General features: G+C 43.4%; 1 protein-coding gene across 5 annotated transcripts in view; it reads right to left on the bottom strand.

The window, feature by feature from the left end:
• Positions 1–206: 206 nt before the first annotated feature.
• The window catches only part of ZFP1 (ZFP1 zinc finger protein), a 29,494-nt gene continuing 5,269 nt past the window's right edge, over positions 207–24,431 (bottom strand). For 2 of the 5 annotated variants that reach the window (XM_044931131.2, XM_006063330.4), the window contains exons 2-4: positions 21,279–21,337; positions 4,858–4,984; positions 207–2,324 (exon numbers count right to left, since the gene is read on the bottom strand). In XM_044931131.2, the coding sequence (XP_044787066.1) occupies positions 1,240–2,324; positions 4,858–4,984; positions 21,279–21,293 (1,227 nt within the window). In that variant the 5' untranslated portion in view covers positions 21,294–21,337 and the 3' untranslated portion in view covers positions 207–1,239. Of the gene's footprint in view, positions 2,325–4,857; positions 5,001–21,278; positions 21,338–21,430; positions 21,876–24,431 lie in introns of those variants that run through there. The other 3 variants (XM_006063331.4, XM_044931132.2, XM_044931133.2) reach the window with 3 other exon arrangements.

Genomic DNA, 24,431 nt, shown 5'->3' with positions numbered 1-24,431 from the left:
CACAAGGAAATCACAAGGAAAGGAAAGTGTGAATTTGAAATGAGGCCTAAAATGGTATCTGAGTTATGCAAAACTGAGAAATTTTTTTAGGTTAATAAAGTGTTTGTGAGCCTTTAAAAGAAAGACATAACTCACACTAAGTCACATTCCAAAGGGAAATGCTTTTGGTTGATGACAGTGAAACTCATGGAAGTAGAACTATCTTCTTTAAATAGAATTCTGCAGAAGTTTATTTCTAAAGTGGACTATGCACATGGAAGTTTTGAAAAGCAGTAAGACATTTATTGACAATTACTTAAAATAAATTATTTCTCTAAGTCTCTGAAATGTGACACTTGAACTACATACACATCCTATTTGTTGCAAGACAATGTATAAAATATTAAGAGAAATAAGGAAACACAGAATACAAGTGGTTCCTGGGTTATACAGTATTTTGGTTAAGACATGCATTTGTACGTAAATACCCCAGTGAAACACAAGCACACGTTGGGTGCGGCTGCTCTTTACACAGCCCGTGTGTTCTGTGCTACACACTGCCTCCTTTTCACTCTCTTCAATTTCTCAGTTATCTCACACTTGCATACTTATGTGTCAGTAATACTTCTGGGAAGTCTTCAGCAAACCCAGAAGGCTAAAACTTCAACAACACTGTCTTCTGTTGACTGACGAGGCAACTCAGTAACTGTGTACCCGCAAGAGGAGAAAACGTATGCTCTCTGGAATGCATCCTGGATTGTAAGGTACTGAAAAACACGTGATGCTCAGTATGGAAAATCGTGTTTAGCTGTCCTAATTAGGACAAGAATGTCAAACTCTCAGTGTCTGTTAAATTTACATACACAGATCTAAAATACAGTGTTTGTGTGTGTGTGTGTGTGTGTGTGTGTGTGTGTGTGTGTGTGTGTGGCATATTCTTGCACATGACCACTGAATCCATAGAGTACTATCTTTAGCTCCTTTATGCTGCCCAGAATACTTCATTACTGAATAATTCACTCAGGATTTCTAAAAGCTCACTGTAATACAGGTAAGTTTGTCTATTTACAGTTGGATATACTCTGGTACATATTGTTTACCTGGGTATCATACCTAACTGTTGGTACAATATTGTTCTTAGGGGGCCCCATTTTTACACATTTGTGTTGATAGATTGCATGAGTTCCCATGTTCCTTCAGCACCTCCGTGAGGTTCCTCCCCAGGGGAAGGGTTCTCCTTGGTACAAGTGGGCTGCAGTGTCAGGGTCTGTCCCCGGTGTGAACTCTCTGATGGACACTGAGTCGGGACTTCCTGCTGAAGGCTTTCCCACACTCAGCACACTCATATGGTTTCTCTCCTGTGTGGATTCGCAAATGTAATCTAAGAGTTGACCTCTGGCTGAAAGTTTTGCCACACTCAGTGCATTCATAGGGTTTTTCTCCAGTGTGAGTTCTCATGTGTATAATGAGTTGTGAGTTCTGGATAAAGGATTTTCCACATTCACTGCACTCATAGCGTTTCTCCCCTGTGTGAATCTTCTGGTGTATAATGAGATTTGACTTCTTGAAGAAGGTTTTTGCACATTCATTACACTCATAGGGTCGTTCTCCAGTATGAATTCTCTGGTGTGTGGTAAGTTCAAATTTCTGGGCAAATGTCTTGCCGCATTCGCTGCATTCATAGGGCTTCTTCTCCATGTGTGCTCTCTGGTGTACAATGAGGTTTGACTGGTGGGTGAATGCTTTTCCACATTCCAGACATTCAAAGGGTTTCTCCCCGGTATGAATTCTCTGATGTTTAATGAGGTTTGCTTTATGGGAGAAGGTTTTCTTACACACATTACATTCGTAAGGCTTTTCTCCAGTATGTATTCTCTTATGACTAATGAGGAGTGATTTAAACGAGAAAGCCTTGTCACAATAATTACAGATAAAAGGCTGCACCAAATTTCTAATTTTCTGGTGTTTAAAAATGGCTTCTTTATGGCTGAAGGCTTTCCCACTTTTATTATATTCCAAGTATTCCACTCCAGGATGGGTTTTCTCTTGTTTCAGATAGAAAAGTGTTTTTCCAAATCCATTACAGTCATCTGCTTTCTTTCTTATATAGTTTCTATTGCTAGTAAGTAAGTCTGAATTATATCTCAAAGTTTTTTCATATAAGTCATATTTATAGGGTACTTGTCTTAAAGAAACGAAGTCTGTGCTAAGGTTAAATGTTTTTCCAAAGAGATTATTATCTCTTTCTTCGGTTGGGGTTTGGTCCTTCAAGATTACAAACGGCCTCGCCTGCTCATCTGGGTTTCTGTGGTCCGTCTCCATCTGGTCATCAGCCTTCCATACCTCTAGGAAAGAGCACATGAAATACTGTCAACCTTTGCACCAAAATGTTACAGGATGTGAAGCTCCACAAATGTTCCACTGCAGGGCTGTCTCTTTCTTTAGTTTGGGACCCAGTCTTTCAGTATAAAAAAGTCCCCAGTTCCAAGTTTTCCTAGCTCTTAAACAATGAAAGAAAAAGACAAAGCCTGTGGCAAAATGGACACAGACAACACCCCAGATTACAAAACGGCCTGAAAAGTGGGTAAAGTGAAATAAAAACAACTGATGTGGGAAGGCTGGCAATTCCAAAGACAAATGTGACTTGGTGTCCTCAAGGACACCAGCTGACACAGAACGAGATAGTAAGTAGATGTTAAGGGAAAAACCAGGCAGATCTAAGTTGAGCAGCCAATGCTGAGACTCTAACTGTGGTTGGATGGCCACCACATCTACACACTCAAGGCTCTTTCCCCTTTCCTCTCCTCTGTTCCTCTAGCAGGTTTACCAGTAACTTCCTAAAGGCAACATTTCTCACAGATTTGCAGACAGAACCCTACGTGGAGCTCCAAATCTCCAGTCAGACTTTTGCAAGTGGAAGGCAAAATCCAGAAACTCATATATTCTGTAGGAAATATGAAAGGGATCCAAGATCCTTTTGGCAGAATCACTCACTGCTACTGCTTGGTGCACTATTTTTTTCAATCAAAGTTGTTGGAGAAAATGTTTCTATCATTGTATCTTATTTTTCTCCTTTAATGTGTTTCATTTCTTTCTCAAACCAGTCTAAGTCCCAGCTTTTATTCCAAGGAATCTCAAGGATCAAATTTACCTGGCCCCCACCTATGCTGTACAAACCTTTACTTTCATCTCTGTGTTACTGGTTATTCCTGATCATTGGGTCCTGCTGCCATTTGTGGCACTCGTACTGAAAAATGTGTATTTTCCTTGAGGCTATATACCAATTCCCATGACCTAAAATATAGAAGTCACCATTCTGGCTAGGTGACAATACTAATGAAAGAGAAACTAATCATGAAACAAAGGCTTATAACATGCCAGGAAAGAACCAAGGCTTGACTGTGAGAGGCAAATAGATACAAAAATTTAACAGAAAAAAACTAAGCAGGAAGAAACTGATGTTTGGAGGTATGACTCAAGATATGAGGTGCACAAGTCATCTGTCCTCAGCTTTCTCTAAAGGTTTAGGGATTTGAAAAACAGATTCCTAAACAATACTTCAAAGATACCAACCCATTCATAATCTCTAGGATATTACTTCCAATGGCTTCTATCAGATTCTCCTTCCCACCTTCTGCATTTTTCCTAGTATGTTCTTTTTTTTTGGACTTGGCATATTTTATTAAGACCACTTGATTAATAATAGACAGCGTTTCTGGTTAAGTCTTGGAAAAAAGTATGAAAATCTTTCAAAAACAAATATCAATACTTACAGTTCACTCAAGACCTATGCCCAGATGTTTTATTTTTTGAAGGAAAGGAAAAAATAATTCTGGATTATGGCATACCACCTATTTCCATGACAATACCATCTCAAAGTTCTCATAGCTGAACATTTTAAACATTAATTGATCAAATACTGTTTTATCTAAAACTAAACTAGCAAATATTTAAGAAGAAAAAAAGCGAACTGGTAGTTTTATCTTCATCATTTTCTTTTTTCTTTTTTTTAAATTAAATTATTTATTTTAATTGGACGCTAATTACAATATTGTGGTGGTTTTTGCCATACATTCACATGAATCGGCCATGGGTGCACCTGTGTTCCCCATCCTCAACCCCCCTCCCACCTCCCTCCCCATCCCATCCCTCTGGGTCATCCCAGTGCACCGGCCCTGAGCACCCTGTCTCATGCATTGAACCTGGACTGGCAATCTGTTTCACATATGATAATATACATGTTTCAATACTATTCTCTCAAATCATCCCACCCTCGCCTTCTCCCACAGAGTCCAAAAGTCTGTTCTTTATATCAGCATCTCTTTTGCTGTCTCGCATATAGGGTCTTTGTTACCATCTTTCTAAATTCCATATATATGTGTTAATATACTGTATTGGTGTTTTTCTTTCTGACTTACTTCACTCTGTATACTAGTATGTTCTTTTTTGGGGGGGAAAAAAAAAAAGAATTTGGCTTACGATGGGCCTGAGTGGTGCCATGGGGGATCTAGTTCCCTGGCCAGGGACTGAACCCAGGCCCCTTGCATTGGGAGTGTGCAGTCTTAGCCACTGGACCACCAGAGAAGTCCCTCCCTAGAAAGTTCTGAACTGGCAATTCTAACTCTGATATCCACAACTATTCTTACTGAAAATGTGGTTTGATAATATTAGAGACCTTGATAATGGGACATGGCTCCTAACTGCTTGGACTTAAGAAAGCCTGAAAATAAAGAAGGCAGAACTTCAGAGTCTGCACTATCTCAGCTTTAATACATAAAGCTTGAGACCAAAACCAAGAAGCTTGTAATTTTGGGTAACTGAGAAAGGACCTAAACACGACTGGGCAAATGCCGAATTACACCCGAAAGCTGTCCTTACCCACTGATAGTAAGTTGCTGTAATTCTCCAGCATCACGTCCATGTAGAGGATCCTCTGAGAGGGGTCCAGTTGCTCCCATTCCTCCTGGGTGAAGTCCACAGTCACATCGGTGAATGAAACTGATCCCTGAAATGGCATATTGCTATTTATTCTGATATGATTAGCATTTGGTGATGCAGGAAGGACACATAAAAACATACTCTATGTTGTAAAAGAATCATCTTTAAAATTTACATATGACACAAACTGTAAAATTTCATTGTTTTGTCATGCCTCCAAAAATATCTTTATAAAAGTTAACGCATTTATTCAGATTCCCATAAATTCCAGCATTGTCATATTTGGCAGATACTAAGATTAAATATTAATATGCAGTATTTAATGTTACCAGTTAGTGATGATGCTCATATAGGTATTATTTTCGTGGCCTCAAACTAGACAATATTTAAAGAGTTAAAGCTTTGAATATTTAAAGGTAGAATATGAAATTCCAATTATAAGATAAACTATCAGGCACAGGTGAAGATCTACACTATCCAAACCATAAAAAAGGCAGACAAATAAAAACTAACAAGTGAGACTACAAACTAAAAGGCTTCTGCACAGCAGAGGAAACTATCAACAAAACGAAAACCTTATCTGATACGATTTGCAAATATTTTCTTGCAATCTACCAAATGAGAGAAAATATTTGCAAGTCATGTACCTGATGAGGGGTTAATTTAGCAGAAAAAAAAACCAATCTGATTAAAAAACAGGCAGAGGAAACAGACATTTTTCTGAAGACATACAAATGGCCAACAGGTGTATGAGGTGTTTAGAATCACTAGTCATCAGGGAAATGCGAATCAAAATCACAGTGAAATAGCCGTTCTTATAGGTGTGGTGCCTATTTATATACATAAAGACAAAACTATTTACATGTCCTTTATATTGTACAAGGCACCTTAAGTTATCTAGAGATGATTTAAAGTACATGGGAGGATGTATGTGGATTATATGCAAATACCACGCTTTTTATATAAGGGACTTATATAAAGTCCATTGAAGATACCGAGGGATGACTTATCACTGTGTTTATTTCAGTATAATTTACAAAAACCAAATATGCAAACAACCTCACTATCCATTGATGGAATATCATTCAGCCATAAAGAAGAATGGAATGTTGCCATTTGTGACAATATGGACCTTATGCTACATGAACTTAAGTCAGATAAAGACAAATACCATATGGTCTCAATTATATGTAGAACCTAAAAAACAAACAAACAAAAAAAACCCCACAAGCATGTAGATACAGAGAACAGACTGGCTGTCAGAGGCTGGGGTAGGAAAATTAGGTAAAAGGGGCCAAAAGGTACAAATTTCCCCTTATAAAGTGAGTCAGGTAATGTACAGCATGGTGACTGTGGGTAATAATATTGTATTGCATGCCTGAAAGCTGCTAAGAGAACAGATCTTAAAAGTTCTTAGACTCAGGAAGTTATGTGTATATGCTCAGTCATGTCCGACTCTCTGCAGCCCCATGGACTGTGGCCCGCCAGGCTCCTCTGTCCATGGGGTTTTCCTGGCAAGAAAAAGAGTGGGTTGCCACGTTCTCTTCCAGGGGATCTTCCCAACCTTAGGGATGGAACCTGCATCTCCTGCGTCTCCTGCATTGACAGGCAGATTCTTTACCACTAGTGCCACCTGGGAAGCCCAGGAAAACTGAGAGGAAGTAAGAAAAAAAATATGAGATAAAGATCTGAACACTACAAATGACCTAGTCATACTGCATGAATTTTCAGGTAACCCAGAAGTATTGTTTTATGACATCTTACAGGAATCTTTAGCCATGTGGCCTGGGAGCAGAGAATGCTGGTGGTAGGTCATCTATGCCTAGGATCAGTATCACTGAGGTCAGCAATCATAGAGTCAAGATTTTCCCAGCAGTAAGTATTCATTCCCATTTTCAGATCACTTCTGAAATCTGTTACAAAAACAGGAACACTGGGAATTTCCCAAGGAATAAACTGAGTACTGAGGACCAAGATCAGTCTTCACCCTTAGAGGCAAGCTATAGACCCCTCGAATCTAACCTTCGCTTCCTTTCATTGCCTCTCAGCTGCTACCAACGCTTCCTAACTCTTATTTCCTGTCTCCTCTTATTCTCATCTACTACACATTATAAGCTAGCATGATTTTTCTAAAGTATAGCTCTAACTACAGGATTGGCTGGATTAGAAACATTGTCCATTATCTCTTAAATTAGTGACTAGCCCACCATTCAACACATTTCAAATTCCTTCTCCACCCCCCTTCCCCTGACTCCACTCTCTATGCACAGATTCTCCCACTTAGGTCAGGTCACAGATTGCTTAGATGGGACCTTCCATAATTTTGAGTCCCTCCTCTTTTAAACCCTGGAGGACTTTGGTTATACTTCTCATGTGGCATATATTTCACTCAGCTTTCTTAAAAAAAAAAAACAAAAAACACAACCTTATTTCTCTTACTCTCCCCATTAGATGTTATGATTTTTTAGACCAGAAACTGTTCTCTTTGTATTTCTGTTAGCACGAACTACACGAGTACAAGTTAGGTACTCAAAGAAAATAACTTTATATGAGTTAGAAAACTAGAGCTGTTTCTCTTTAGAAACAAAAGGAGACAAACATAGTATTTTGGGTTCATCTTTGATATAAATTTCTCAGGGTTGAGGTACACTGACTCAAAGATCTTCTTTCTCCATGAGACCCTCAATTTCTGTAGGTAACTTCACTGCAGACAGAGCCAGAGGGAGGAAATCGGCCGGAGGTTCCCAAACTCTGCCATGTGGGCTGAGAGCGGCAGGAGGCCAGCGCGCCTTCAGAGCCCGCCCACTGGAGGCCTGCCGCCCAGTCGGGGGCTTCGGCGTCCAAGATGGCCTGAAGATGGGGCTGCTCAGCATGGGCTTCCGACTCTCAGGCCCAAACTGGCTGCTTCACAGAGGGGACAGAAACCCGCCGGCAGGACCCCACTGGGCAGCTACAGCCTGATCAAGAGGCGCAGAGCCTGGACACCTCGGGAGGGGGCTGTGCTCCGACTGCGTGGTGTCTCACCAGAGGCAGGACTCTGGGCTCAGAAACACAGGCTTGGCCATTGGGCTGACAGCTGTGAGAGAGCCTGGAGCGTGGCGCGGCTGGTTGTGACAGGGCGTGTGGAAGTCGGGTGGTATTTTAAGGGTGGGCTAGTGCCCTCCCTCTCCAGAGTCCCCCAAACTTCCTTCTTTCCTTTTCATCTGAGCCTCTTCTTCCTGTCTGCACACCCCTGACCTCAGGAGAAAGGTCTCACTTCTGTATCACTTGAACGATCTGTAATCACAGAATATATGCCCAAGCTACGTTCGGTGCGGTGACAAACACGAGGCTCCTAGCGAGTGAAGCTGCAGGTGGCGGGGCGGTCTTGGTACTACAGGGGGGTGGGGGGGCGTGGAGGGGATGGCGCTCAGTCACACGACAGTCCAGCCTGGGCCCAGCCTACTGTGACTCCAGGGATGTGACACCAGCCAGGATCAGTGGGGTCTAAGGGAATGCAGCAGGCACGTCTCTGTTTCTGAGTTTAATTTTCGTTTTAAACTGGCGAGTAGTTGATTTAGGATGTCACATTCGCTAAGACTTCCCAGGTGGTCCCTGTGGTTAAGATTTCAGCTTCCAGTGCAGGGGTGCGGTTGGATCCACACGCCTTGCTGCCAAAAAAAAAAAAAAAAAACAACCCACCAAAACATAAAAAAAGCAAGACTGTAACAAATTCAATAAAGATTTTAAAAATGGTCCACACTAAAAAAAATTTTTTTTAAATGTTGTGCTTAAGTATTTAGCAACTCGATTCACTAATATAAATGGGTATCTACATATTCCTGTGCTATACAGTAGGTACTTGATTATCTCTTTTCTAGGGTGTATATGATAATTCCAACCTCCTAATTTATCCCTCTCCTTAATCCTTCCCCTTCAGTAACTGAAAGTTTGCTTTCTACATCTGAGATTCTGTTTTTTAAATTATTTCATTTGTAGCAATTTTTAAATTCTACTGGGCTTCCCTAATAGCTCAGTTGGTAAAGAATCCGCCTTCAATGCAGGAAACCCTAGTTCAATTCCTGGGCCAGGGAGACCCCCTGGAGAAGGGATAGGCCACCCACTCCAGTATTCTTGGGCTTCCCTTGTGGCTCAGCTGGTAAAGAATCCACCCGCAATGTGGGAGACCTGGGAAAAATATCAATAACCACAGATACGCAGATAACACCACCCTTATGGCAGAAAATGAAGAGGAACTAAAAAGCCTCTTGATGAAAATGAAAGTGGAGAGTGAAAAAGTTGGCTTAAAGCTCAACATTCAGAAAACGAAGATCATGGCATCTGGTCCCATCACGTCATGGGAAGTAGATGGGGCAACAGTGGAAACAGTGTCAGACTTTATTTTCGGGGGCTCCAAAATCACTGCAGATGGTGATTGCAGCCATGAAATTAAAAGACACTTACTCCTTGGAAGGAAAGTTATGACCAACCTAGATAGCATATTCAAAAGCAGAGACATTACTTTGCCAACAAAGGTTCGTCTAGTCAAGGCTATGGTTTTTCCTGTGGTCATGTATGGATGTGAGAGTTGGACTGTGAAGAAAGCTGAGTGCCGAAGAATTGATGCTTTTGAATGGTGGTGTTGGAGAAGACTCTTGAGAGTCCCTTGGACTGCAAGGAGATCCAAGCAGTCCATTCTGAAGGAGATCAGCCCTGGGATTTCTTTGGAGGGAATGATGCTGAAGCTGAAACTCCAGTACTTTGGCCACCTCATGCCAAGAGCTGACTCATTGGAAAAGACTTTGTTGTTGGGAGGGATGGAGGGCAGGAGGAGAAGGGGACGCCAGAGGATGAGATGGCTAGATGGCATCAGTGACTCGATGGACTTGAGTCTGAGTGAACTCCGGGAGTTTGTGATGGACAGGGAGGCCTGGCGTGCTGCGATTCATGGGGTCACAAAGAGTCGGACACGACTGAGCGACTGAACTGAACTGAACCCACTCGCTTCCCTGGTGACTCAGCTGGTAAGGAATCCGCCCACAATGCGGGAGACTTGGGTTTGATCCCTGGGTTGGGAAGATCCCCTGGAGAAGGGAAAGGCTACCCATTCCAGTATTCTGGCCTAGAGAATCCCACGACCTGTACAGTCCATGGGGTCACAAAGAGCTGGATATGACTGAGCTACTTTGACTCAGATTCCACCTGTAAGTGGTATCATATTTGCCTTTATATGTTTGACTTACTTCACTATTATCTCCAGGTCCATCTGTGTTGCTGAAAATGGCATTATTTTATTTTATGGCTGCAGAATATTTCTACCCTATCTTCTTATCCATTCATCTGGCAGTGGACATTTTGCTACTGTGAACAGTGCTGCAGTGAACCTTGCGAGCATGCGCCCTTTCAAAGTGTGGTTTTCCCTGGACAGACACCCAAGAGTGGAACTGCCGAATCATCTGGCAGGTCTGTTTTTAGATTTTAAAGGAACTTCCATACTGATCTCCATAGTGACCGTTACCAAGTTTACATTCCCAACAATGGCTTAAGAGGGATCCCTTTCTCCATGGCTTTCCAGCATTTCTTGTTTGTAGACTGTGACGACGGCCATTCTGACTGCTGCGAGGGAACACCTCATTGGAGTGTTGATTTGTATTTCCCCAATAATTAGCAATGCTGAGGAGCTTTCATGAGTAAAATTTACCTCTTGAACTTGGGTTCCTGAAAGCCTACCCTATTTCAAGTTGTTTATGATTATCTACCCAAGACATTTTTTGAGGGCCCCTGTCATTTACAGCCTCAAAGGCCTAGTGATTATGAAGTGCCCCTAAGCACTGACTTTAAAGCTGTTTTTATAAGAAATGGCCAGAAGGTGGCAGGATTTCTTCTTGCCCCATTCTGGTTACTCAGGGAATATGAGCCTGAGGGAGGGAAGGTCCTGTTCCTGGGTGGTAAATTACAGTGGGATACGCCTGACCAAACACCCAAGGGCCTGATGAGTCTCATACCTCTTACCCTTCATCTTCCGGACAGACCCCTAGCCCTGAAAACCTGTTAAGGGTACTGTCATCAAAGGCAGGGCAGCTCTGATGGGCAGGCTGGAGATAATCACTGCCGGGAGACGGCGAGAGGCACTCCACTCATGGCAAAGGTCATGAGGAAGGAGGCTCGGCATACGCAAAGGCGGGATCGAGCCTCAGGAATCCCCCTGGATATTCTCGAGCATCTACCCCCAAAAAACCAGAGTCTGCCTACTTTATTGCTTTGTGCTCTCACCTCTGACTTTACTGGGGGCTGTCCCCCACCACCATCTCACTCTCTCTGACAAAGAGTTAACTTACAGCTCCAATTAATAAAGTTCCTGGGCATTAGGAGTGTTTAAATCCAAACCCCTCAGATAGCTCTCTAACTCGCCTGATAAGTTTACCCGGACTCCTACAGCTATGCATACGATTGTTTACAGTCTCTCAGCCGTGAGCTTAAGATATTCAAATAGCTTAGAGCCTCTCAGAGAGTTAGAAACTGTCAGAATAAAACTAGTAAAAGATTTCATTGATGAGCCAATGCTTGCTGCCAAGTTTCCACATCCCCTGTATTGTATCCTTGAATGTGTATTAATTAATATAGTTGGTATGTAGAAAAAATAAGTAGTGGCCTTGGTGTTAGCAACTTTAGACCCTTAAGGTAATAAATTCTTTCCTTTGTTGTAAACCCACTGCACCTCTGCCCTATAGGAATGCAACTTTATCTAACACCTTCGGAGGATGGCGCCAAACCTTAAAATAATTACTCTTAGAGAAAATAAGTCTTACGGTTGACAGATCTTTGTCAAGAGTCATAAAATGTTAATAGGCCTTCTGGCCAGAAGATGATGTAAATCACCCAAACCATTTGTATACGATAAATTTGCAGTAAAGAAACCCTGGTTTCGATAAGGATCAAAGACTGCTGACTTTGCATGATTTCACATCCCCTATTATCCTCTATGTGCAACTTAGGGTATAAAAGCCCCTGTTGAAAATAAAGCTACGGGCCTTGCTCACCGAAGCTTGGTCTCCCCATGTCATTCTTTTCTCAATTTCTGGCTGAAGTTTCCATCTGGAGCGTGGCGGTCCTCTGTGACCATTTATTTGCCTGGGCTTTTAAGACCCGCTGGAGAAGGTGTCTAAGGTGGGGCACCTTCCGCTATTTGAAAGGGTGCCTGTGGCCTCCGTGGTCAGAGCTAACCTGCTGTCACAGGTTATATTGATTTTCCACGTAAACCAAGCTACTCAGCCTCTTTTCTCCACTGAATTTTCCTACTGAGCTATCCTCATTCTATTACTCTTTATATCTTTGATGAATATTTAAATTAATCGCTGATGCCGTCTCCCCTTCGAATACCCTGGATCAGCCGGGGCTGGACCCTGGCAGGTCACCCCACCACAAGGAGAGGTGGAGATGAGGTGACTTTTCAGATCTCTTTCAGGCCAAAAGGTCCACCTTCCTGTGGTTGCCCAAGTCGTGTTTTGGCTGCCCCTGGACTTGGAAGACTGTGGTTCCACGCAGAGGGGACCAGGCACTACGGGTCACAGGGGACACGTTTCTTGGTACATCCTCCCCAACACCCTGTATTTCATGACAGTCCAGCCTTGGGACTCAAGTCTGCTCAGGCACCAGGGATATGACACCAGCCTGGGTGAGCAGGGCCCAAGGGAATATAGCAGGCATTTCTGTTATTCTTTTTGAATTAATATCTGTATTTTACACTGGAGAATATTTGCGTTACAGTGCTGTTTGTTCTGTGTACACCAACCTGACTCCCACTGACAGGTGTCTACATATTCAGTTTAGACTCTTTTCCAGCTAGGTAAGTACAGTGAGTACAGTGCTGTACAGCAGGCCCCTGTCGATGAGCTCTTCTCCATATGCAAGAATGCATGTATATTCCAACCTCCTAGCTTGTCCGTCTGTCCTGTCTTTCCCCTCTGGTAACGATAAGTTTGTTTTCTATAGCTGTGACTCTTTCTTGTTGGTAAATTAGTTCATTACTATCAACTTATACATTCAACCTATAAGTGGTATCTCACATTTGCCTTTCTCTGTGTGACTTACACCACTCAACAGCATCCTCTCTAGGTCCTTCCATGTTGCTGCAAACGGCATGATTTGTTCATGAGCCAATCGTATTCCACTGGCTTTATCTTTATCCATTCATCTACTGGTGGACACTTTGGTGCTTCCACCCTGGCAACTGTTAATAGTGTTACAGTAGGGCTTCCTGGTGGTCCAGGGGCTCAGACTCTGAGCTCCTGACGCAGAGGGTCCCGATCTGATCCCCGGCCAAGGAGCTAGATCCCACATGCTGCAGTGCAGACTGAGGGTGCCTTGTGCCATAACTAAGGTCTGAGGCAGCCAGATAAATACATCCTTTCTAACAACAGTGCCACAGAGAACCAGGGTGCGTGTGTCTCTTCCGGTTGTCCTTCTCCTAGATATAGGTCTGGGGATGGGATTGCTGCATCATCTGGCAGCTCTAGTCTTAGAACTTTTTAAAGATTTTTTTTTAATGTGGACCATCCTTAAAGCCTTTATTGAATTTGTTACAATTGTCTCCTGTGTAATGTTTTGGTTGTTACTGCCAGGAGGCATCTGGGATCCCAGCTTCCTGACAAGAGATCGAAGCCCCACCCTCTGCATTGGAAAGCTAAGCCTGAAGCATCGGACCACCAGAGAAGTACCTCTTCTAAGATTTTTAAGGAAGCTCCACACTGATCTTCCTAGTGGCTATTACCACTGACGTGGCCACCGGAAGCCTAGAGAGGGTTCCCTCTTACCCTCTCCCATACCTGTATTTCTTCTTTGTAGTTTTTGTGAGGAGGACCATTGTGAATGGTGCCAGAGGAGCAGCTCATTGTATTGCTGACTGGCATTTACCCCCAAATTAGCGATGTTACAAATCTTTTCTTGTTCTTGGTTTCTTAAACAATGTGAGTAAAATTTAACTCTTGAAACTGGTTTCTTAAGCCTTTCTCTATTTGAAGTCGTTTTCAATTACCGACAGTGTTTTTGTGAGGGCACCTGTCACTGAAGGCAGGGCAGCCCCAGTACACAGAGGCGCCATAAGCACCAGTGTAAGAGCTGCTGCCAGGGAAAACGGCCAGGCTGCAGAATTTCCTTCAGCCCATTTTGTGGTCTCGGGAAAAGTGAGCCACAGGGAAAGTCTGGTTTGTGACATGGAAATCAGAGTGAACACACCTGACCAAACCACCACCGGCTTGAGGCTCACTATGTCCTCCTCGTTACTGTCATCCCTGAATACATTCCGGTCCCGGGAAAACGACCTGTTAGGACCCTGTGAGCAGGAGGTAGAACCAGAGGAAGGATAGAGGTGGGAACCCCTGCGAAAGGATCCGTGGAGATGAGGTAACATTCCAGTTTTATCGGAGGAAAGACAGCTCACCATGATTTCAGTGTCCAAGGACAGCCTTAGCTGTAGAAGGACATTAATGGACAACAGTATGTGGTACCGAGCACAGGAAACAGCCAGCACATCCAATGGGGGGGCGGGGGGCATTGTTGGTACATCCTCCCAGCTCCCTCAGCAGGACAGACCAGGAAATGGACCAAACACGGATCAGACTGCAGCGAGGAAACAAGAGTGATGGCGTAGGAGTCCGGACAATATGGAGTCTTCGGCATACTTCTTTTTAACTTAGTAAATATTCTTACAATACAGAATATATGACTTTAAAGATTCTGATAAGTTCAAGACCAACTTGATTAGAACTCCATATATAACTAAATAAATTTCTTCTACCTAAAACTAAAAACAATGTAAAACTATTATATTTCCATGAAAAAAAATTACATGGGAAGGAGAAAATGAAAAAAAAAAAAAAGACCACTCTCGTCCACCCAGGCCTCAGTGACCTGGGTGGTCATACTCCTGGGGACCCAGCAAGCTACGATCTAAGGGCTAGATACCAGGGGGCTGGGGGCGCTAAAGAGGACTGCCGGGACATGAACCCCTTGCTGCATCTACAGCACCTGGTCCCCTCTGGAGCAGACCACAGCTGACCAGTCTGGCACGCCTACACCTACACCCGGACTGCTTCTGCTGCTGCTAAGTCGCTTCAGTCGTGTCCGACTCTTAGCGACCCCATGGACTGCAGCCCACCAGGCTCCTCCGTCAATGGGATTTTCCAGTTAAGAGTACTGGAGTAGGGTGCCATTATACCCGGCCTACTGCACCCCCATAATACTGGACACTCTGGGCTGGAAGCACTTGGAAAGGTCCCCAGTCTCCATTTCTTTTGGTAGGGGGGTTCCCAAGTTCAACTTCTTACAGTCTCTCCTACATAGGAAGCAGCCTCAAAACAGGACATTTCTGGGTCTCAGATGGCTCTTGCCGTCTCAGACCCGGGGGTGGGGGTGGGAGGGTGGTTGTGAGAGGAAAGGGGCGTGGAGGAAGGGCACTCAGGCTCTGCGGCGATTCCTCAGGCGGTCTGCACGCTCCTTGACAACGAAGTCAGGCTCAGGAACGCCACGAAGGCTCGGGTTCTGGGCGCCCACCGCGCAGACCGCGGCTGGCAGAAGTGCTGCCGCGCTGTGGCCGTTTCCTGGAACAACACTGCTAAGCCAGGGGCGAACACGCGCTTCCCCCCCAGAGGCCGGCCTGATGCTGACGGAACCCGCCCTCGAGAAATACCCTGGGGTAGCTCAGAGAGAGAGGATTCAAAACAGACCTACTTTCAAAAACCAAATACAAACGGTAAATTTTCCTCGCGCTTAATGGAAACCAACTATCTGCACCTTGAAACGATCTCTGCCTCCCTAATTCTTAAGAGATTGCCAAGCAAACCTACAACCAACTATCATCAGGCAGCCCTCACCAGCAAATCAGAACAATAAGTGCTGGAGACCCGCAGGGAGAGAAGGGAATCCCCCCCTCCGCTGCTCCTGGAAATGGAAATTGCGACCAGCCACGATGGAGACAGGTTCCTTTAGAACAAAACCAGCACCTACCACGAGATCCTGCAAGCCCTCACCAGGCCCTATATTCAGGGAAATGCATCCTTTGAAACAACACAGGCATCCCACATTTCAGGAAGGCACTCTTTCCCAGCGCCAAGGCACCAAAGCAGACATAAAGTCCTTGCACACGGGTAAATACTGGAGCTGTGCTTCATATATGCCTCGGAAAATTACTCAGGCATAGAAAAGAATGAAAAAATGCCATTTGAAGCAACGTGGAATCGAGAGATGATCACAGAGTGTCAAGTAAATCAGACAGAGAAAACTGGCACAGGGTATTGTTTATAGGTGGAATCGAAAAGTACAATCAACTAAAACTTACTAGCAAACACAGTCCAACTCCCAGTCACACAACAAATGCTAGCTTATCAAACACAAGACGGACTCTGGGGGTCGGGGTCAGGGTGCGGAGATCACTGAGGAAGTTCGGGTTCAACAGTACACCGTAGACACAGACACATGGTCAAAAAGAGACCCACAGACACATCAGAGAACAATGAACAAGCACGGACTGGACAGAATCAGGAAGTGTGCTCAACACTCTGTCAACAGCTACATGGGAAGTGAATCCAAAAAGAACAGATGCATGAATATAAAGGAATCCACTTCTTGCTCCACCACAAACAAACATGATAACAGAAATCGAGTACACTCCAGTGCAAAATACACATTACAGGGACAGGAGGAAATGAAAACAGACGCATACCCCAACCCCCTCAGGCCTGGTGACTGGGGCGCTGGCACACCCCTGGAGCCCGCAGCCCGGCTTCGGGGCTGCGGAGGGTGTGCGGGGCAGAAGCCCTCGCTGCATCTACAGCACCTGGTCCCCTCTGGGACACGCCACAGCTGACCAAACTGCCAGGCGCTCCTGCACCCACACCGGGGCTACTGCACCCCCACTTCCACTCTAGGCTGGAAGCATTTTAACAAGTCCCCGTCTCCATTTCTCTGGTCGGGGGGTTCCCAATTTCAACTTCTTCCTTACAGAATCCACATATATAGGAAACAGCCTCAACAGCACACCTTTCTGGTGGCTGAGATGGCTCTGGCCAGGCGGAGGTGGTGAGGGGGCTTTGTGAAAGGAAAGGGACATGGAGGAATGACACCCACACTCTCTGGTGTTTACTCAGGCAGTCTGCACGCTACTTTACAACTCAGGAACACGACTTTGGCTGGGTTCTGGGTGCCCACTTGACTGACCACAGCTGGCAAAAGTGCTTCTGCCTTGTGGCCGTTTCCTGGAACAAATCGTCAAAGCAGGGGCTCTGAATCGTGGTGCTGGAGAAGACTCTTGAGAGTCCCTTGGACCGCAAGAGGATCTAACCAGTCTATCCTAAAGGAGGTCAGTCCTGAATATTCATTGGAAGGACTGATGCTGAAGCTGAGACTCCAGTACTTTGGTCACCTGATGCAAAGAACTGACTCCTTGGAAAAGACCCTGATGCTGGGAAAGATTGAGGGCGGGAGGAGAAGGGGACGACAGAGGATGAGGTGGTTGGATGGCCTCACTGACTCAACGGACATGAGTTTGAATAAGCTCCGGGAGTTGGTGATGGACAGGGAGGCCTGGCGTGCTGCAGTCCACAGGGTCACACAGAGTCGGACACGACTGAGCAACTGAACTGAACTGAACTGACACAACTGAGTGACTGAACTGAACACGCTCTTCCCAGTCAGAGGCCTGCCTGATTAAGCTAAATGACCCTGTCCTCAACAAATAACCTACGGTAGCTCAGAGAGATAGAATTCAAAACAGGCCTGACTTTCAAAACCTGACAGCAAACGGTAAATTTTCCTCACATTTAGTGGAAACCAACTATCCGCACCTCTAAAAAAACTCCGCTTTCCTAATTCTTAGAGAAATGCCAAGCAAACCTACAACCAACTATCATCAGGCAGCCCTCACCAGCAAATCAGAACAATAAATGCTGGAGACCCGCAGGGAGAGAAGGGAATCCACCTCCACTGCTCCTGGAAATGGAAATCGCGACCAGCCACGATGGAGAACCATATGCAGGTTCCTTTAGAACAAAACCAGCACCTACCACGAGATCCTGCAAGCCCTCACCAGGCCCTATATTCAGGGAAATGCATCCTTTGAAACAACACAGGCATCCCACATTTCAGGAAGGCACTCTTTCCCGGCGCCAAGGTGCCAAAGCGGCCATAATATCCCAACACAGGGATAAATACTGAAAGTGAAAGTGGTGTCTGACTCTTTGCGACCCCCATAGAATTCCATAGTCCCTGGAATTCTCTAGGCCAGAATACTGGAGTGGGTAGCCTTTCCCTTCTCCAGGGGATCTTCCCAAACCAGGGATCGAACCCAGGTCACCCCCATTGCAGGAGGATTCTTTACCAGCTGAGCCACAAGGGAACCCTCCTCCACTGCCTCTGGGAATGAAAACAGCTGAGACAAGATGCAGAACCTTATGCAGGTTCCTTTAAAACGAAACCCAGACCTACAGTGAGATTGTCCAAGCCTATGTGCATGGAAAACTATACTATGAAATAAGGCACCCCAACATTCAGGAACCCATTATTTACAACAGCCAAGATATGGAAGCAACCACAACATCTATGAGCTTTATATACTGAAGTCGTGCTACATATAGGCCATGAACAATTACTCAGCCTTAGAAAAGAATGAAATCATGTTATTTGCAGCAACATGGCAGATACTGGAGATGATCAGACTATATCAAGTAAATGAGACAAAGACAATTGGCTCAGGGAATTCCTTACAAATGCAATCTGAAAAGACAAATGGCACAGGGAATTCCCTAAAGCCTCAATCTAAAAATAAATACAATGAATTAATTTAGGAAATGCAAAGAGACTCCCAGAGTTAAGACAAAAGCTTAGGCTTAAAAAAGGCAAATATACAGTATTTGAAGAGATAACCAAGGAGACTGGGATGAAACCATACACACTGAGACACAGATAGAGTGTCACAAAGAGACACCCAGAGATACATCAGAGAAAAACGAACAAGCATTGAATGGAACAAGGAAGTGCGCTCAACACTCTGTCATGAGCTACAGGGGGAGAGAATCCAAACGAGATCAGATACTTAAGTATACTGGAATCCACGAGTGGTCCACACACAACAGCCTATTAGGTGAAGTCAGTCAGAAAGAGAATGACAAATACCATATAAAACTACTTATATACGGAATCCAAAAAAATAGAACAAACTAACCTATCTGCGAAACACAGACAGAATCATGCCCACAGAGAACATACCTGTGGTTGCCAAGCGGCAGGGGTTGCGGGAGAGATGGAGTGAGAGGTTAGGGTCTGCAGATGTAAGCTATTACAGACAGATAAACAACGAAGTCCCAAGATATAACACAGGGAACTATATTCAACATCCTATGATAAACCATAATGAGAAAGAATATTTTTTAAAAAGAATGCATATGTATGAATAACTGAGTTACTTCACTGTACAGCAGAAAGTAACACAACACTGTACATCAACTATACTTCAGTAAAAAAAAATTTTTTTTAAAGGGCCAAAGACCTTAACAGGCGCTTCACTAAAGAAGATATACAGATGGAAAGTAAACATGTGTAAAGATACTTAAGATGTCAGAGAAGTATCAAATTATACTGCAAAACACCTACGAAAGTGGCCAAAGTTCACAACACTGACAACACCAAATGCTGGCAAGGACGTGAAGCAACACAGACTCTCACTCACTGCTGGTGGGAATGCAAATATTACAGCCACTCTGAAAGACAGTTGAGCAGTTTCTCACAAACTACTCTTGCCGTACAATCTAGCTGTACAATCCAGCATTAGTTTTCCTTAGCATTTACCCAAATGATTAACTTACATTCATAAAAACACTACACAGACATGTTTATAGCTGCTTAATTCGTAACTGTCAAAACCTGGAGGCAACCAAGATGTCCTTCAATTGTTCAATGGGTAAATAAATAGTGGTACATTCAGACCATGAAATATCACTGGGTGCTAAAAAGAAATAAGCCGTCAAGTCATGAAAAGACATGGAAGAACTTTAAATGCAGATTGTTAATGAAAGTCTGAAAAGGCTACATACTGACTGATTCCAACTGTATAACATTCTGGAAAAGGAAACCACTGATATAGGTAATATATATCTTTTTCACTGCCCCTCCAATTCTGCCAGGTGCTCAAGGAAAGGGAGGGAAGGATGACTAGATGAAGCACAGGGGATTTTGTGAGTAGTGAAACTATTCTCTAACATACAATGATGGTGGATACATGTCATTACACATTTGTCAAAACATACAGAACGCACAACACCAAAAGCAAATCCTAATGTAAACTATCGGAGAAGGCAATGGCACCCCACTCCAGTACTTTTGCCTGGAAAATCCCATGGACGGAGGAGCCTGGTGGGCTGCAGTCCATGGGGTCGCCAGTCGGACACGACTGAGTGACTTCACTTTCACTTTTCACTTCCATGCATTGGAGAAGGAAATGGCAACCCACTCCAGTGTTCTTGCCTGGAGAATCCCAGGGACGGGGGAGCCTGGTAGGCTGCCGTCTCTGGGGTCACACAGAGTGGGACACGACTGAAGCGACTTAGCAGCAGCAATGTAAACTATGAACTTTAGTTTGAGTATCAGCATTGGCTCATCAATTTTAACAGCTATACCACATTAGTGCAAGATGGTAATAAGAGAAGAAATCATGTGTGCAGAGGGAGGAAAGGAATTCTGTACTTTTCACTCAAATTTTCTGTAAGCTCAAAACTATTCTAAAAAAATGAAGTCTATTCATTAAAAGCAAAAGAAAACACATATAAACAGAACAGTATAATTAGTATATGCCATCTCATAATAGTCTGTACTTATACTTGTGTAAATATGTAGAAGTACATTCTGGAATGCTACCCAAGAAAGTAATGACAATGGAACTCGTGTAAGTTAGGGGGAGAATTTAAATACATATCCAGCTCTTTAGTGAGTTTTCTGGCATCATGTTAATCTCACTGGAAAAATAAAATACACACTGTATTACCCTGAAGAATACTATATGAATAAACTAGAGATAAAATAATAATCTGTTTTTCTTCCTGGGAATGCTGCTCAAAACACGATCTATATGAATGTTCATAAAACTAATTTAGACCTAATACTCGACGACCAAGGAAATGGTATTCATAATCAATGCAATATTTGCTTAATTAACTTGATTTACTTTTTAACTTTTTAAAAAATACCTGATTAACTTGATTTTACTTTTTGTCTGCTGGTATTGATTATTCTTACTATGTTTTTCTGAATTTTACTCATTTATACCTTTCATTTCATTTTCTAGATCCTTATATATTTCCTCAAATGCACAGAAAAGTTAGGAATAAACAACTCACCTGGGATTTATTCATTTTCTGCAGCTTTTGGATAAAGACAGAGAACTATGAAGGCAGAACTGGAAGAGAGGAAAACAGAAGGTATTATTATTAAAGGTCTGACTTGCCTCAGAACTTCCAGAATGACTTGTTTATAAATTGTTACACGTCACCTGAGAAAATTCCACCTCATGGGCTAGTCCTTTTGCCTGTTCAGAAAGGGCAAAAAGGATCATGCTGGCAGAACCCAGCTTCAATCAAACATTATGAAACATCTGAAAAGGTAAGACTAAGACAATTGTTAACTGACAAAACAAACAGCAGAAAACATAACTGGTTAAATTATCAAACAGGGAATTTAAAATTATTATTCATATATTAAAGCTTTGTGGAAAAGATTTACAAAATGAATTAACAAATAGGGAACTTCAAGAGACGGAACCACCAAGAAAAAAAATGGAAATGCTAAAAAAATGCAGTAACAGAGTTGAAAGACCATCTTCAATATGCAATGCTACAACAAAGCTGAGAAAATTTTCAGTAAATCTGAAGACAGAAAAATTACCCAAAGGAATTGGGTCCAAAGAAATTACCCAAACTGAGACACAAAGAGGAAGTTTAAAAAACAAAAAAAAACCCCAAGGAATCCAAGGGCTGTAGTGCAATATCAAATGGTCTAACAAAAATGTATTGGAGGGACTTCCCTGGAGGTCCAGTGGCTAAGACTCCACACTCCCAATACAGGGGGCCCAGGTTCAATCCCTGGTCAGGAAACTAGATCCCACAGGCCACAACTAAAAATAAGATCCCACATGCTGCAATGAAGACTGAAGATCCCATGTGCCCCAACTAAGACCCAGCACAGGTAAACACATAGATAATTATTTTCAAAAATAATGTATTGCCAAAAATTTGGCAGTCCAGTGGTTAAGCCTCCGCACCTCCAATGCAGGGGGTGCAGGCCTGATTCCCGGTTGGGGAAGTAAGATCCCATGCCCCTCGGAGCAATTAAGCATGCTCAGTCCAATTACTGAGCCCGTACCCACAACTATAGTCTGGGGGCTGCAACAAGATTCCACGTGACACAATGACAATCCCACGGGCTGCAACTAGGACTCAACACAGCCAGATATATAAATGAATATTTTTAAAAGTAGTATTTGAAGACATATTGACCAAGAATTTTCCAAAAATGGCTAATAGCAAACTTCAGATCCAAGAAACTAGGATAATTTATCCAAAAAGGGTTAAGTATCAAAAAGCAAAACAAAGACACACCTGGACATATCATATTTAAGTCAAAGTTAAAGAGAAATTCTTAAAAGCAGCCAGAAAAAAAACCTGACATATTCCATATAGACATACCTTCTTTTTTAATTGCTCTTCAGATTGCTTTTTTAAAAAAACAAATTGAAAGTTTGTGGCAACTCAGCATTGTTAGTTAATGGTTAGCACTTTGTAGTAAGAACATTTTTATTTATTTATTCATTTGGCTGCACTGGGTCTTAGTTGCAGCATGCAGCATCTTCAATCTTAGTTGAGACATTAGATCAGATCAGTCACTCAGTCGTATCCGACTCTTTGCGACCCCATGAATTGCAGCACGCCAGGCCTCCCTGTCCATCACCAACTCCCGGAGTTCACTCAGACTCACATCCATCAAGTCAGTGATGCCATCCAGCCATCTCATCCTCTGTTGTCCCCTTCTCCTCTTGCCCCCAATCCCTCCTAGCATCAGAGTCTTTTCCAATGAGTCAACTCTAAGCATGAGGTGGCCAAAGTACTGGAGTTTCAGCTTCAGCATCATTCCCTCCAAAGAAATCCCAGGGCTGATCTCCTTCAGAATGGACTGCTTGGATCTCCTTGCAGTCCAAAGGACTCTCAAGAGTCTTCTCCAACACCACCATTCAAAAGCATCAATTCTTCGGCACTCAGCCTTCTTCACAGTCCAACTCTCACATCCATACATGACCATAGGAAAAACCATAGCCTTGACTAGATGGACCTTTGTTGGCAAAGTAATGTCTCTGCTTTTGAATATGCTATCTAGGTTGGTCATAACTTTCCTTCCAAGGAGTAAACGTCTTTTAATTTCATGGCTGCAGTCACCATCTGCACTGATTTTGGAGCCCAGAAAAATAAAGTCTGACACTGTGTCCACTGTTTCCCCATCTATTTCCCATGAAGTGATGGGACCGGATGCCATGATCTTCATTCTCTGAATGTTGAGCTTTAAGCCAACTTTTTCACTCTCCACTTTCACTTTTATCAAGAGGCTTTTGAGTTCCTCTTCACTTTCTGCCATAAGGGTGGTGTCATCTGCATATCTGAGGTTATTGATATTTCTCCTGGCAATCTTGTGTTTCTTCCAGTCCAGCGTTTCTCATGATGTACTCTGCATAGAAGTTAAATAAGCAGGGTGACAATATACAGCCTTGACGTAGTCCTTTTCCTTTTTGGAACCAGTCTGTTGTTCCATGTCCAGTTCTAACTGTTGCTTCCTGATCTGCATACAAATTTCTTAAGAGGCAGATCAGGTGGTCTGGTATTCCCATCTCTTTCAGAATTTTCTACAGTTTATTGTGATCCACACAGTCAAAGGCTTTGGCATAGTCAATAAAGCAGAAATAGATGTTTTTCTGGAACTCTCTTGCTTTTTCCATGATCCAGTGGATGTTGGCAATTTGATCTCAGGTTCCTCTGCCTTTTCTAAAACCAGCTTGAACATCAGGAAGTTCACGGTTCACATATTGTTGAATAGGATCTCCTAATTGCAGCATACAAACTCTTAGTGGTGGCATGTGGGATGTAGTTCCCCGACCAGGGATTGAACCCAGGCCCCGAATTGGAAGCACAGAATCTTAGCTACTGGACCTTCAGGCATGTCCCGGTAATAACGCATTTTTAAATTAAGGTATGTAGAGGACCTCCCTGGTCGTCCAGTGGCTAAAACTCCACGATCTCAAAGCAGGGGGCTTGGATTCGATTCTTGGTTGGGGAACAAGATCCCACATGATGCAACTAAGAGTTCGCAGGCTCCAACCAGAAGATCCCGTGTGTGGGCTCAGTCAGGAAGTCGAGTCTGACTCTATGACCCCATGGACTGGAGCCCACCAGGCTCCTCCGTCTATGGAATTTTCCAGGTGAGAATACCAGAGTGGGTTGCGATTTCCT

This window comes from Bubalus bubalis, chromosome 18 (assembly GCF_019923935.1).
Source record: "Bubalus bubalis isolate 160015118507 breed Murrah chromosome 18, NDDB_SH_1, whole genome shotgun sequence".
NCBI classification, from domain to species: Eukaryota; Metazoa; Chordata; class Mammalia; order Artiodactyla; family Bovidae; genus Bubalus; species Bubalus bubalis.
The sequence above is the reverse complement of the archived record's forward strand: the minus strand, read 5'-3'. Positions and strand labels throughout refer to the sequence as shown.